The sequence below is a fragment of the Cygnus olor genome, chromosome 16, assembly GCF_009769625.2.
Source record: "Cygnus olor isolate bCygOlo1 chromosome 16, bCygOlo1.pri.v2, whole genome shotgun sequence".
Classification (NCBI taxonomy): Eukaryota; Metazoa; Chordata; class Aves; order Anseriformes; family Anatidae; genus Cygnus; species Cygnus olor.
This window is the reverse complement of record NC_049184.1, coordinates 5,761,876-5,777,704: the sequence shown is the minus strand read 5'-3', so window position 1 is coordinate 5,777,704 and position 15,829 is coordinate 5,761,876. Positions and strand designations below refer to the sequence as shown.

Genomic DNA, 15,829 nt, shown 5'->3' with positions numbered 1-15,829 from the left:
GACATAGCTGCATCTCCCTGCGTTGGGTGTGAAGAAACATATTTTCAACTATATATTCTCCAGAGTTATTTTTTTTGCATGCAAGCACATTTTTTTTAAGACTTAAAAATGGCAGATTCATGCCTCTTGAGACATATAATGGCTCAGACAGAAGTGTAAGCACCTAGTGAGAAAAGTTTGATTTGTTGCTCCGTGTCCCCTCTGAGCAAATTTACGTATAATATTGGTATAAACTCTTCAGAAGCAGCAAACTCGAAGTGTCAGTCATTCTTTAGCACCTGTGTATATCTGTGTGTGTTTATGCTAGAAAGTTTTAAACTTTGTTTGGAAATCTGGAATATTCTTCTGTTTACAGGCAATTTTCATGATTCCTACCAATCCGCCTCCAACATTCCGGAAACCGGAGATCTGGTCAGACAATTTCACGGATTTTGTGAAACAGTGTCTCGTCAAGAGCCCCGAGCAGCGTGCCACTGCTACGCAGCTTCTGCAGGTCTGTCTGCCTTTCCTTGCAAGAACATCAACTCTAGAGAAGGCCGCTAGTGTAGGCAGCGCTGTGCCTGTTGAGATGTTGGTCTCATTTCTTGGGTGGTCCCATGCAGTACAGATTTCACTAATGTCTGATTAAATTTATAGCCAACTTCAACTTTTCAGTTCTTCCCCAAGAACTGGTCTGATTTCAGCTTCCTATCTTTCTGGAGGTTTTTATTTTGCCTTCAAATTCTCATCAGCGCTGCCAAGTGACTGTCTCTTAAAACACTAAAAAGGAGAGGCACAAATGAATGTAATTGCTCAGAATGGTATAGGCATGGCAATCTATGAAACCGGCTGTATACAGCTAAGCCGTTAAGGAATAAGTAGGGTTTGTGGGAGGGGAACGAGCCCAATGTTTCACAGCAGTAAGTGCCTTTAGAGTGGGATCTTGTTTGGGTGGGAGGGCTCCCTCTTGTGTTACACGGGAATATTGATTTTTTAATTTTATTTTAGTAAGGTATTGAGTTAAACCTTAATTTTGATTGGAAGTGGGCAATTGTAGCAGTGTCTACTATTAAATGTTGGTTCGGGTGCAGTGCTTACTAACTTTTAATATATCTTGCAGCACCCATTTGTTAAAAGCGCCAAAGGAGTGTCAATTCTGCGAGATTTGATTAATGAAGCAATGGATATCAAGCTAAAACGTCAAGAGGCACAACAGCGTGAACTAGATCAAGAAGATGAAGAAAATTCAGTGAGTATTTAGTAGCAACAGTATATGAGGTTCAATATCTCAGTCCTTGCATCATGCTTAGCTGCTGCTTTTTTGTGTTTTTTTTTCAGTATTTTGTTCAATTGCCCATGGATTTGACTTAGTTCTTGAATTTTCTACTTTATGACTACTTAACCTGATGCTTGAACTCTGCTCAATCTTTGCATTTGAGTGGGACAGTCAGCATGTCCCACCTAATATTTAGCTTATTTAATTAGCTCAAAGTGTAGCTAAAGACTTGCGATTGAATGTGATTATATAGTAGCATATGCAAGACTTTAATATAGGTTCATAACTGGATAATATTCTTTATGAAGTAATGAGAATTTTTTATTGTAGATTGAGGTCTTAGACTGCTCTGTTAGTATAAAATAATATCTATGATACACTATGCTGTGAGTATGTTATGTTGTTTTACTATTGTTGTGCTTTAGAACCCCCCATATAGAAACTTTCTACTACACAAGAACAACCGACAGAAATATGAGGTGAGGGCATGACAAGTGTTGAGGGAATTGCTGTGAATTTACGTCCTGAGTGCCTTGGTTCAATGGTTACAGCATGTGAATATGGAAAGCATGTTGAAAGCTTTTTTTTTTTTCTTGAGCCTCTCTGCTTGCTTCAATCTGCGTAAACGAAATGGGCAACAGAAGGCAGTGTATGCCACAGTCCCTTTCAGAGGTTGGACATGAATAGCATGTTGCACAGTAAAACAGATCTAATACATTGTTCATCTGGTTTTCCAGTTTAGGACTGCATATTTATTCAGTGTGGAAGTAATTTTATTGGTCGCCTTGCCATGATGTTGGCTCTAAGAGTGTTGTCCCTACCCTCTCCCCTTCGTTTCTGACTGGTCTGGGGTCTCGTTGCTGAGAGATGGTGTCTCCGTAGTGGAGCTGAGTGGTCTCTGTCGGGGTGTGTGTGTTTTCCTGAAGCTTCTGTATTCTGTGTCTGCTAGCAGAAAAGTGTTCTCAAGCGCTTCCCAAGTGCTATGGAAATTTCTGCTGTTGTTCTGTTAAATGATGTGTAGCAAAGGAATTTAATGCTTCCTCTCACCCACTCATCTCCACATAAAATATACTTTTCCTCCATTAAGATCTTGTGTAGTTTTTTCCTCCTCTTGCTATTCGTTTTGAGATTGGGAAGTTAATTATATAGGCATGCTCGACAGTGCAAAGAAAAGGCATACAACAGCAGAATGTGGAAGGGTGTACTTCTTTCTGATAATGACATGGAGACGGAGTATTACGGCTTCTTGGGCTAGACCAGTGTATTTCCTCTAATGCTAATTCAGGCCAGTCAGGCCATGGTCACATATAGATTAAAGAACCATGAGCTTTGTACTTACAACAAAACATTTGCTTTTTTATTTTTTATTTTTTATTTTTTTTTAATATTTAGCTCCAAGGTGAGCTGCCTAGAAACTTTTTATGAGATTTAATAAGTAGCACTGCTCTAAACCTAGAAGGTGATTTCTATTGCTGTTGTGGGATACCAGGCGCACATTTCCAGGAAACTAAATAGATTGTAGTAATTCTGACCTCACTCTTCATGAAATTCTAGTCATAAATGATACTGAGGGACACAGCCTAGCAAAACTACTTGCTCTGGCCAATGTAGGTATCTTCCAAAAAGCTGTCCTACCAGAATTTATTTCAGAAGTTTGTGTTTTCTTAAATATTCTGCCTCCTGAGCTGTGACAGCATTAGTTCAAATTTCTACAATATCAATTATCTGTTAACAAATAGAAGAATAAGAAACTATTTTTATCTGAAAAAGAAAAAAGACTGGACTTTGATAACTTATTTCATTTAAAGACTTGCAAATTTGTTTCAGTTTTCTTCAGTGCTTCTGAATGTTATAGGAGTAAAACTGCCCAAATGTTGAAGACAGAGTTCTGAAATATAGGGTAATCACTTTCCTTTGGTGAGTCGTGCACTACAGACTTAGAACTGTTGCAGTCTAATAACTCATAATTTGGTGAACTATATCACTTGAGATAGGGGTTTTAGGTCAACTGATATAACTGGCAGCATGAATAGAAACATAAATGACTGAATGAGTATTGTAATCTACTTAGGGACAGGTCACCAGGTCAGGAATGAGATACTGGTTGTATTGAGACGTCTCTGCTGATTGTTTATGTGCTCTCTTATTTATCTACATTTATAAACCAAAATGTCACTGGTTTCCGTGTATATTTGTCAAAATCTCTGAATTAGTAAGATTTGCTAGTATCCTTGAATACAGCAGTTCTCCACAGGACTTGACCATCATCAATAAAAATGTATTTATGACATCTTTGTACAGGAGGAAGATGAAACTGATTCAGGTACTATGGTGAGGGCGAGTGGAGATGAAACCAGTACCATAAGAGCTGTCAGCACACTGGGTGATGGAGCCAATACGATGATAGAACATGATGGCACCTTGGAATCCCAGCTGGGTACAATGGTCGTAAACACAGAGGAGGAAGAAGAGGAGGGCACCATGAAAAGTAAGAACACATCTTTAACTTCTACAAAATTACTGGGAAATGGATGCAACACATAAAGGGCTTCACTTATGAAATGACAGATATCTTACACACTGCAAACACAGCAAGGCATGCAGTGGGAAGAGCCAGCATCTCTAGACTTCATGCTTTTTTTAGTGTTGCTAAGGACAGGTTCAGTAAGGACAACCGAATAAACTGTGTGGCTGTTCTGAGACACTCAGGTTGAAATCCGTTCCACCCTAAATAGAAAATCGTACTAAAACTACAAGCCCTATTGTAGGAAGTAATATTTAACGTGATGTGACTTTGATTGCTGATAGTCTGTGCAAGACCTAAGAGCATGACTTGGAAAAAGGTTGGAAGTATTTCTTGGATTAGTGAGATGATGATGAGAATCTCCTTGGAAAAGCATAACAAGAACAAAAAAATCTTGTCTCAATTATGAATTCTCATAGAAGTGTGTTCCTGCAGAATTGGTTATCTCAAGAGTATCAAGGCAGAGGTAGTCATAGATGACTCAGCTGGCCAGCATGGATGTTTGTTCAAGGACTGAGGAAAGTGCTGAGTGGGGGCTTGGCAGCAGTAAAATATGATTGTCATAGGCAAGGCTCGTTCTTTTGGCTTTTGTGCTAGTTCCAAAGGCTTCTTTGGCTATCTCATTTTTAAGCTTTAGCTATTGTGGAAGAAATAAAAATTCTCACCAAGAGTGTGGGAAAAATCCTTTTATCAGGAAATCTTGCATTGAAACCTTCTTCCATGCGGGGGCCCTCTAGAGCTTGTGGAAGGATCCTGCTTTCCACTAGCAGACAGTGAAATTTCAGTGGAACCTGTTTAAAGAATTTTGCAAACTTCGGCAAACACCGATTCAGCCCTGTAGAAATGTCTTAGAAATGGAGGTGTCAGCCCGTGTAGTAGCTTGTGGCAACAAGGACAATGGAGTAATGCCATCAGGTTTTGTGGAGTAACTAGCAGGAGGCAGGTGGATACTCAGAGTAACTTAATAGGTTACCCAAAGAGAGTGGGATGTGTTACCAGCCTTCAGTCAAACGAAGTGGCTGTTTCTTTATACATAGAAACAGTTTGTGCTGTTCCATGTTAGGATTCATAACGACAGAGGTGGTATCGTCAGTGGTGCCCCTGTACTGGCTATCAAAGCCGTGTAAGTGAAGCACCACTTGGATTTATCTCCCTCTGTTTAATGGGTGTTTGTCTTCTCCCCATCTTTGTGAGATTGCAGTGCTTGTACCTCAAAAGCTCTGCTTCTCTCTTTGAGCTAGTGTACAGCGTTTTGAGGAGACACCTCCGATAATCTCTTTTACAAGGACATACTCTCATTTTGAGCAGAATCAGTTCCAAAGACATTGCAGTTACGTAGTGCAGCAATGATGATGCTTACGTAGTGTAGCATCTAGCCTCAGGAGGGAGCTCCAGAACAAGCTTAAGAAATCTAGAGCTGTGACTAGAAAGTTGAGTTTTTCTTTTAACCCCCTTAGACTTTAGACTTCATCCTTCTTTAAAACACTGTAATTCAACTACTCCTGCGTACCAGTGTTCAAAGCCAGGCATGCAGTGGAAGTGCTTGAGCAGCTCTGCCTTCTGGAGGAGGCTTCCTGAGATCCCAGGAGCAAGTGATGCCCGACACTGGTAGCACGTCCCTGGTGAGAGGTTCTGCACAGCAGTGTCTGGTGAAACCCAGCTGCGCTCAGCACTGAGCTGTGCTTTTATAACTTGCAACTCGATTACAAAAAATTAGGCATCAGTGAAAGTGATTGTACCAAATTGAAACATAACTTTTTCATAACACCTTCTTCTCCTTCTTCCGCAGCAGAATAACGCTAAAATTCTTGCTTCCACACAGAGAAGTTCTGTGATTGTTTCTTGGACAGTGTCTTTTAGCAGCTTGCAAATGCCCTTCGTGTGAATTGCCTTTAGCTCCATCTGTCCGACATTTCCATGTTCATACTTGTTTAACAAGCAGTTAAATTGATTTAACTGCAAAGCTCATCTGCCTGCTGCAGAGCCCTCTGGAGCAAGTTTTTGTAATTCTCAACGTAAAAGTTATGGTAGCGTTTGGAAGCTGCTGAGTTTGAAGAAGCTTCATTGTTTCATATTTTTAAAGAAGTCTGTGTTTCACTTGGCAGCTTGTGTTATGACTCACAATAAAACCTGTTTTAAGTCAATAAAGAAGTACAGATTTTTCTTGCGTGGTATTAGTAGGAGAATTTAGCTTTCCAAGGTGGCTAGGGCTGTTTAATGACAAGCTTCTGAGCTGGTGATCTCGCTCTTCCACCTGATTTAAGTAAATAAATAAATCCATGTCTTCAACAGTTTGCTTTCACTTTATTTTTGTAATGTAAAAAATATTTATGAGGCATTGAAATGTGTTGCTTTAGATAGGCTTGTCTTAGAAATCTCAAACAAACAAGTTTTCACAGCCCTGAAGGTGATTCTTGCTTAAATCAGCTCATGACTTTTCAGGCCCAGAGGAAACCCTAGTATTTTACATTGTAGGGGAAAGTTTTGTTAGTTTTGTAGTCAACAGGGCTGTAATTCTGTTTGCTTAAATTCTTCCATTTGCTTGGCTTTTCTCTGGACACTCAATATAAATATTCAGGCAACATTAAAAACGTCACTATGACATTGTGCTATGCGTTTGGAAAGCACTCCAGTGATTGCATGAAACTGCAGATAGTAAATTGTGCCGTGACACGTTTTACTTACAGATTGATAGCTAACAGATTACTTACAGATTGCAGTTCAGCTCTTCCATGAAAACTTTGGAAGTAGCTGAAGGACTGTAGATGAACAAACATTTGTGGTAACAGACATTTCCATTGTGGTCGGGAGCTGGAGTAACTTTTGAGCTGTGAATATGTCTGCAATCATCTTTTTTAATTATTCTGTATGAGAATACGTAGTGTTTATAGTGCTAGTAAATACTGCCACATATATACATTAATATATATATATATATTTTACTCTTCCTTGCTCTTTCTGCTTAATTTGCTGTAGGTCTTTAGACAGTGGAAACTTGGCATGAGTTTGTCTTTTCAATTTAAAGAGTGGAACATAATTTTATAATAAAGCAGATAAGCACATTGCCTTCCTTGGACTGTAATACGATCAGATCCAAGTGAAATAGGATCTAGTTTGTCTAGTACTTGAATCTGCCCTATTTTCTATGTTAAAGTTTCTCTTCCTTTTTGAAGCCTGAAATAACACTGGAGAATGTGGAACCGTCAGCAGTGATGGGAGCTGGGCTGTCTGTTTTCTGGGTTGAGATGAATGAGGGATTAGGAGAGGGTGGAAGAATTGTGGGTGTGGGGTTTTTTATTAATGTGGCACACGTTCTGTCGAGCATCTGGTGCGGGGAGAGACCAGAAGCTCTGGTGGCACTGTCGCCTTGATAATGCAACGTGCAGGTGAAAATTCTTAATTGAATTTTCTATTTTGAACGTTCACAAACTAAGTTCAATTCTTAGAATAAAGTTAGGGGTGGTCTTGGTTCTGTTATGCTTTTACCATCTTCACGCTGGTAAGCTTGGTTGTTGGGTCGTTTTTAAAAGATATTTTTCTTTTCAAGAGGAGATTGGATTTCATTGAAAGTCAAATGAGCTGAGATGCAGACTTGGCCGTTTCCTATTAGAAAAAAAGATTCAGAGTAAGCTTGTTAGTCTTGGAGTGTTTGTGAGGCACACAGCGGCTGATAATTGAACTTAAACCAGAGTGGTGTCACTGACGAGGTTCTGGAAACTTTTTTCCCCCTAGTAATTAAGCTGTACTTTTTCATGTAAAGCAGTAACTTAAACAGGAGAGTGAATGTGGATGGCAGAAGGTTTGTGTGATTGCATTAATATTATAATTGAATAAAATATGGCTGGTATGTAGCTGAGATAGCTATAGGTGGTCTAATGTCAGTGGTTGCCTGAGAGCGTGTAGATGCATGTTGTCCAAATTGATAATGCAGGTATTGGAGAGAATAGCTCCACATTTTATCAAAGGCATCGGATGTGTTTGGCCTCTGTTTTTCCCTGTAGGAATAGCAGCTTCTTACTCCTTAGCATTATTAATGTCCAGTGGTACAGTTTTGTGTTTAAAATAAATGGGTCCATTTAGGTGTAATTGAACCATAAAACATTCTTCGTGTTATGCATTTAAATAACGCACTGTTTATAGAAACATCTGCATTGATTGAATTCTCCTCTGACTGTAAGAAGCATTATACTGCCACTCTTGAATTGTGGAGAATATGAATCTCACAGATAAGTCTCCCATCTGTTCTATTCTTTTTTTTCTTTTTTTTTTTTTTTTGACTTTTATCTTAATAACAGGCTTGCTGGCAAACTTTACATAAACAGCAGCTAGCCTGGTTTGTTCAGGAATATCGAGTTGTGTGGACATAAGGACAGTATTTTTGATCAATGGGAAGAATTGTATGTATTGTCATTTTGTTGGTTTTTTTCTTCTGTTGCTTTTTTTTTCCCCTTCACTTGAGTAGTGGTAGACTACTGGACTTGTGTGTGGTGTCTTAGCATTTAGAACAGCGGTTATGTGCAAACCAAAGGAGCATGAAGGGGGGTTAACTCTGGGATCTAAGCTGGATGCTTGTCCATCTTCAATTGCCATGAGTATTTGCCAGAGCTCTAAGATGAAGCTAATGGTCTGTTAATATTCATATTTTCAGAGATGCTGAAATTGGAGAAAGAGATGTATGTGTTTAACAGAGCTATTTTTTGCTGTTCCTTACAGCTTCTTATAAGGCACTCCTGTGTTGGGGTAGAGGGGGGGGATAGGAAGCAGAGAGGATTTTTTCTTGAGCAAGATGAGAAGTATGACTATAGGAGGGCTGAATAGCATCCAGGAGGCAATATGTTTCAGGAGACTCAACCAGAAGATGGGGTAGCAGTGTGGCTGTCCCATGTGCATAGATATTTGCACGTACGGGCAGACTGTGGCCTACCTGTCTTCTCTGAGAATAAACTCGCTTCCTACTAGATCAAAATAAAGCACAGAGAAAGCTGATCAGGAAATAATCCTGATCAGGAAATAATCCCTCTATAAATTGTTAAATTTCTTAATCACAGAAGTTTAAAACCAAATTCATTTTACCAGCAGTCCTTCGAGCTTCAGGGAAAAAAAATATTCATTGCCATGTTGCTTTCTGTTCTCTCTAGACAGGCGAAGGAGTTTCCAGGTGATGAATAGAGAGGGTGTTAGCAAATGCTTACTTGGTTATATGCCATTTCGGGAGCCTGAGCTGGTGCCCACAGCATGCAGGACCCGAGGAGTGCAGCCCCATCACTGAGGTTGTTTCTCATTCCAGTTCACCAGAACCTGAGCCAGATGATGCAGGATATGAAACGTTCACTTCTCGCTTTGTGCACCTTCACATCTCTCAGCCTGTGTCACGTAATGTAGTTCGTTGCTGGACTAAATTAGCAGCTCAAGCAAGTGAGGTGAAAGACAGGTGCCCTGAAAATCTGTGATGGAGGAAGAAAGCTGCTATAAATTCATAATCTTTTTTGAATTTTTATGGAGAAGAAACATTAGATCTCCAAAACGAGGCAATCTGGTCTTTAATGGCTTTTGTTACTGTGAGGATTTCCTCCCCTTTCAGAACGAGTCCTCAATTACATAGACCACAGCTTCGGATGAGTGCTGGTGCTCTTCCTTCGATGTCTCTGATGCCTCACGTTCATTAACAGAGGATTAGTTAGGATACCCAGCATTGATTTTGGTGGTCGTTTAGGAGCTCCCTCTTAATAGCAGGACCTGTCAGGCATGTTCTGCTTTGATTTAATTTGAGAAAGGCTGTAATTATGGGAAGTCTCGTCCTCATAATCTTCAATATGTACCAAGTGTTATGTGGTCTGCTTTTAATGTGAGGAAATCTCAGCTTCTGTTGCCATGAGTTGAATTCATTAATGATGGAGCACTTTTTGCTCTGGTTGAATAAATTGGCATCTCTCTGCTCTGCTGTATAAAATGACTCAGTCCTGTTCATACTGTACAAATTATGCTGTCCAGCTGTTAAAGTTCATCTGTGATCTCAGAGAAATAGCCTGAAGCAAATAAAACTACGGTTCCATCTGAAATTTTAATATTAATGAAGTGTTGCTTGCACATAATCATCGGGCACTGTTTTGTGCATCCTAAATACGTGAGCAATTTGAGTCTTAGAGTTACATAATTCAAACTAAAGCAGGCCGAGGGGAACTTTATGAAGATTACTGGGGACTAAGCTTGTTAAATGAGAGTCAGTGGAAGATCTCTGTTTATTTAAACCACCAAAATGAAGGATGAAAATAGGTACAAGAACTATTTAAAAAAAAAAAAAAAGGCAAGGAGGGGTGGGTGAGTAGTGTAGAGACTAACATTTTGAACGCCTGAGAGCTGAGGTGCTCTCAAGAACAAGTGCATGTACACAAGCTAGCAATAAACTTTAGACCGAAGGTGAGAGGGTTTATGGCTCTAGCGGAACAGCAAGCCTGTCGACAGCAAGGACAAAACAGAACAGTTGCTTTACAATGGCTCTTGATCCCTCAGTGAAAAGGACTCTATAATTTTGTATGTGACAGCAGAAACTGCTTCTCCCAGGGGACCCTCTCTGGCCTTACGTCTGACAAAAGGCAGCAATGGTTGTGCTTACTTTAGGGTTAACATGAGTGCTCACCGTGTCTCTGCAGAGCTTGGTTTGGAGCTCCTGCTCATAGGGGTGCATCTCCCTGAGCTTTGCTTAGGGCATTCATAATTCTTTCCTGGCACAAGTGAGTCGATTTCAAAAAATGTGATCTTGTTGCTCCTGAAATCCTCTTAAAATGCAGGTATCTTCCAAAGCCGAGGACAATTGTCTTCCTAAAGATTGCAGCTTCCTGGAATCTTGAGAAATTTGTATTCTTGTACCGAGTGTCTGATTTTTTTAATTTGATATTGCTAGTGTAGTAATTCATCACTTCATGGTTGTTGACTTAAATTACCTTCTTCGTAGATGAATGTTCCCCTTACCCAATCTGGTACGGCTGCCGGTCCTTAAAATCTACTGCTAGATGCAGCTGTAGTTCAAACACGTTTGTAGTGTGATCTGACTGCTCCCAGTCACCGGTGTAGCTCCAATTTTTGTGAGAGAAGGGAGGAAATCTCTCACCGTGGCTTCAAGAATAAGTATTTTAAATAACACTGTATTAACTTAAGTGACTCGAGTAAGGAGCACACAAAACGTGCTCCTGAGGTTATGTTTCTTTCTCGTGACAGGCTCTGTGATTCTAGAGCTCACCCTGGCTCGATGATAGCAATCGCTTTGAAGAGGAAAAATAACAAAACAAGGATTCTTCTGCTGTCAAGTTGAGTAGAGAAGAATAATCTTAGAAAAGCAGAAATTATCGTTTCATTACTCAGCAAGCTCCTTCAGTTAGATAGAGAGGTTGTGCAAGTTCCACTTCCCTTTTGAAGGTTTCCTTTGAAGTTCGTGAACTTCTGAAAATTTTCAGTCGTGAGAGCTAATTTGACAAAATCAACCAAATGAGTTGCTTTGATTTCTGGGACTAGATGATACCGAATGATTTGCTTTCAGTGACATTCTTTACTGGTGGAAGAACAAGCTAAATCTTGTGCTGGTGTGACTGGCTGTGCTGTTTCTTCTTTATCATTCCCCTTTCTCTGCAGCATCATAGGGAAGTATAAATGCCTTGAAGGCTCTTCACACGCCCTTTGTCCTCTCTTGCTCGGTGTAAGGAGGTCTCTGTGCTGCAATCAGCCTCTAAGACTGATCTCATCCCTTCCCTCAAGAGTTCAGGCAGGTGACTTTTTTGGGAGGGAGGACATTTGTTGTTAGAGTTTTCTCACACTCCTTAAAACTTGTCCTTGCTGTAGCCTGGCAAAGGAGAGGATCAGGTATGCCGAGGCCACTGGCTGTTTGCTGATGCTGCCTTGCTGGCTTCTTGCAGTGCCCAGCATGATCTTTTGGCTTGTCTGGGCTCTTTGTTGGTTAAGGGCTGCCCCAGTGTGTGTGGTGCATGTGGCTGGACGTGGCTCTGCAGTACTGAAAGGGTAGTTACTGAAATCAGTAGTAAGCTGAGCACAGTGCTGCTTTAAAATTGTGTCACAGTACAAGGAGATATTTGTGGTTCACCATTTATTTGGGCCCACCAGTTTCACATCTTTTCTATTTCACCCATAATGATGTTGATGTTTTTCTTAGAGTTTTTCTGAACATGAATTTGCACTGGGCAGCACTTGGGAGTTCTCTGCAGAGGGCTTGTCCTTTACTGGAAGGCCAAAGTACGAGTGGCCCTGTGAGCTCCTGCTGCTCTGTGCGGCTAGCCCAGACCTGCAGTTCTGCAGTCAGCTGGAGCAGCTCCAGCAGAGCCGTGGCGTTCCATTTGTGTAATTAATACAGCTCCTAAAAGATGACTGCACATCGCCGTGGTAGGCCATTAACAGCTTCAGAGAGCTCTCGTGGCTCAACCCTATAAGCAACTCTTAGGGTTCTCCACATGTTCGTTTTGGAACCTTTTCTTGTCACTGCAGGGTGACCTTCTAATAAAAGGCTTATCTCTGCCACAGCTGTGATCTCACTTTCTGTCAAATATTTGTATTTTAGTCTAACCCGATAAACCTGGGAACTTAAATGCTTTTTGGCACAGAGCAGCTCAGTGCAGTGTCATCTCAGCAGCACCTGATTCTGCAAATAGCACTGATCGATTTTTGTCTTCGGCTGCCTGTTATCAAAATCCTAAAGACATAGCGGTGTGACTCTTGCGTTGAATTAATAGCAGATCATCTTTGGAAAGATGATGCTGCTTTAAGTGCCAAGAGTGACAAAAAGAAACCCAGTCGTGCTGGGATGATAATTGATTTTGGGTAATGCGTTTCCGTCTCCGGGAGCGTTTCTGTCAGTCTCGCTGTATACGCACCCCAGCTGAGATCAGAACAGCAGCTAAAATTTCAGATATTTTGATCTGTATTCTAGATCTTTTCCATTGTGTATTATCTTTTTCCGTTCTTTGTCAGTAACTTCTATTTTTTTTAAATGTAACTTTAGATGTGGATGTCTATAAACGTGCTAAAATCAGTGGCCAAAATTGAATGTAGATTATAGCACGTGCTCGAAAGGCCTACGGTGGCTGGATATGGCTTTTGATAATTTGGTCACGCTGCAATAGGTTGTTCAATAGATGACATTTACAAGTATTGCAGCTGTTGGTAAAATACAAAATGTGGGGAAACGCGTGTGATTAAGTGAGACAATTGCTCTCTGGTACAAGTGAACAGTCTTAAAGAAAATGAGTTAGCCACTGTCATCTGTGTGAAGCATTTGCTTTCAGATTCTCCTGTGCAAACAATTGTTTTCAAAACATACAGGGCAAGCTTAATTTAGATGCCTTTTTATCTAGGAAGCCAGGATTCAATTTGAGACCTACGCTATCTCTCCGCGAGCTGTGTATAGATTAGCCTAGGTAGGAATTCGTTTATTTTTACAAAATTTGTCAGTGTTAAACATTGCCATGATTGGCCATAACATGAACAACTTATCCCCTGCTTCAAACAGGCTGGACTGCAACAGAATGCAAGTGGTGTATTTACTTCATTCTAAATAAATGTTTTATCACTTAGCTGTAATTGGATTGCTATTGTATTTCAGTAATTATTCCCAATAGCAAATCTGTTCTCCCCTTCACAGATATTTCCTGACTGACCTTCACGCAGTCTGTCTGAAGATGTCTTTCTTGAACTAATTCTGTATTAGCTGGTGTTTTGGTGTGATTTTTTTTTTTTTTAAGGGAACTACTGCCAGTGGTAGAATGATTTGCCTTTGCTCCTGCTTTTTATGGTGCAAAAGATTAAGCATTTTGGTTTGTGCCTGAGCTTTCAGCCGACCCTTGAAAGGCAGTAGGATGCAGTGCTCTTTCAAGATTCATCATGATGGTTTGGAGTGTGTAGAACCCAGCTTCTCTCGGTATCACAACCCAAATGTCCTGCCAAGAGTTGTTGCACTTTGCGGAAATTTGTCCCCTTTAACATGTAGAAAAATAACTTTCTCAGTTATCTAATAGCTGACTGAGGAATTTGTACACTTGTCTGAGGATCGGACGGAGTCTGCCTGTGAAGTTCTGCATCACTGGATGGCGATTTTACGTTCAAGAATAATATTCTGTGATTAAATCTTAATGGGTTTCCAGAGTAGCTATTTTATTTTATTTTTTTAAAGGGCAAGGCACTGCTGAGTGTCTTAGAATCCGAGAGTCCTCTTTGTGATCAACTTTGTGCACACCCTGAGGGGAGAGTCTCTGCGTCAGGCAGAGCTAGCGAACCACTCAGGACTGCTCTGTTTTCCCTGTATAAGTCCACAGCTCTAAACTTGTGGTTGTCTGCCTGCCGGACAGATCGTATTTATTTCAGCTGTATGGCATTCAACAGGGAACTTATTTCCCAGCCCAGAGTGAGGTGCGTGTTTGGCGATGTGGATGCCATGTTCGGTTAACACTAGTCCTAGGATAACTGTTGGGTGAAAAGTGTTGTGTGGGTGCTGATTCCCAATCCTGCTTTCCGAAAACAATGGTTTCTGCACTGGCCAAATACATGTTTTAAGTACGGTGGACCTACTCCACTGTCTAGAGAACCATATTTTATGGGAACAAAACCATTTCACTCGGTATTGTCACAGTGCTCGCTTTGATTACGCTGACAGGTTTTTGCGAGGCATTTTATTACGAAGAGCAGCACAGTGGCATTAACTTATAAGTAGTCTTTAACTGCATTTGCAGCTGTTGTGGTCTTGTGGTGCACCACTGTTAAAACATATTTTCTGTGCTAGCCTGCCTTTTCGTTCAGATCGAGACCACGAGATGCTCGCTGCAGCTCGCAGGCCGGTTTTAGGTGAGTGTAGTCTGGGCAGCGTTTGATGCTGTGCCAGCTGAGCTAGTAAAGAAACCCCCTGTGGAAATGCTGAAGGTCCTTCAGTCTCGATTCTCTGTGATCTTAAATGCTGTCTTCTCTTCCCGTATTGGCTTTTATCCTGTCTCTGCCCGGAATCAGCATCATCCCCCCTCACCTCGTGCTGCTTTGTGCCCTGCAGCCGAGGCCGGCGCCGCTCCTGGCACCCACCGGGCCCACACAGCGGGGAGGCGCCGCCATCTCTGAACGTAGGGCCTGGCCTTTCTGCCTTTAGCCGTGGAAGCCCGTTCGCTTGATTCGTGTGGTGTAACAGCACTTAAACGATACGAGCAGGGATTCGGGTGGTGGGAAGATGGGAAGAGTTAGTGCTGGTATCCATAATCCCACCAACCGCATGATGTTCCTGCTTACCCTGTGGGACTGTAGTGGTACTGCTCGTTGCTTTTAGCGGGCCAGCAACGTTCCTCCCTTTGTAGCACTCCTGCTTGTTCTAGAGAAAAAATTAGAGTTGTGTAAATCTAGTTGTGCTGAAGCTTTGTGGCTGTATCCTTACTTCTGCTGTCTGTGTGAGTGACTTCTGTCACTGAGAATGGTGCTCAGGAGGCCTCCTCCTGAAAATCAAGGCATTTGTATTCAGGTTACTGAGACTCCCCTATCTCCCTTTGTATCTTTACTCATTTCTTATTGTGACAAGTTTCTTAAACATGGTCTAAAATTGGATGGTTACTCTGTATTTGTGGCTTATTCAAGTAATGCAGTGAGAAAGTGTGTACAGAGGAATTAACTTACAAAACGAAAACCAGGACAGTCAACTTGATAGCTTATTGTTTATAAAAAGAAAACAGTGTAGCAAACTAATTAATCCTTTCTGCCCGAGAAGTGTAGACTTTAACTACTCCTACCCGAGACAAATTATGAAATTTGTTTGGCAAACGTGGCCTTTGAAAGCCTGTTTTTTGTACCATTCCATTCATAAATATAAAGATGAGTTTCTGCTTGTAAAGTGATCCTGTTTGGTTTTAGAACTTGGCCTATTCTGCGATGCCTGCAGCCCGGCTGGGATGAAAGAACAGCTGCAGCTGGGAGCAGTTCACCTGTAGCATGCAGCTCACGAAGCCTGGCTACCTGGTAGTTTGCTGCGAAGGATGGATTACAGCCTAGTGCCTCCAGCAGTGCCTTCGCTTCTCTGGTGG

At 41.2% G+C, this 15,829-nt stretch overlaps 1 protein-coding gene across 2 annotated transcripts in view; it reads left to right on the top strand.

Annotated features, from left to right (window-relative positions):
• Positions 1-15,829, top strand: part of STK4 (serine/threonine kinase 4) — a 46,540-nt gene that overhangs the window by 6,637 nt on the left and 24,074 nt on the right. For both annotated transcript variants that reach the window (XM_040575411.1, XM_040575410.1), the window contains exons 7-9: positions 356-493; positions 1,100-1,228; positions 3,557-3,743. In XM_040575411.1, the coding sequence (XP_040431345.1) occupies positions 356-493; positions 1,100-1,228; positions 3,557-3,743 (454 nt within the window). The remainder of the gene's footprint in view (positions 1-355; positions 494-1,099; positions 1,229-3,556; positions 3,744-15,829) is intronic.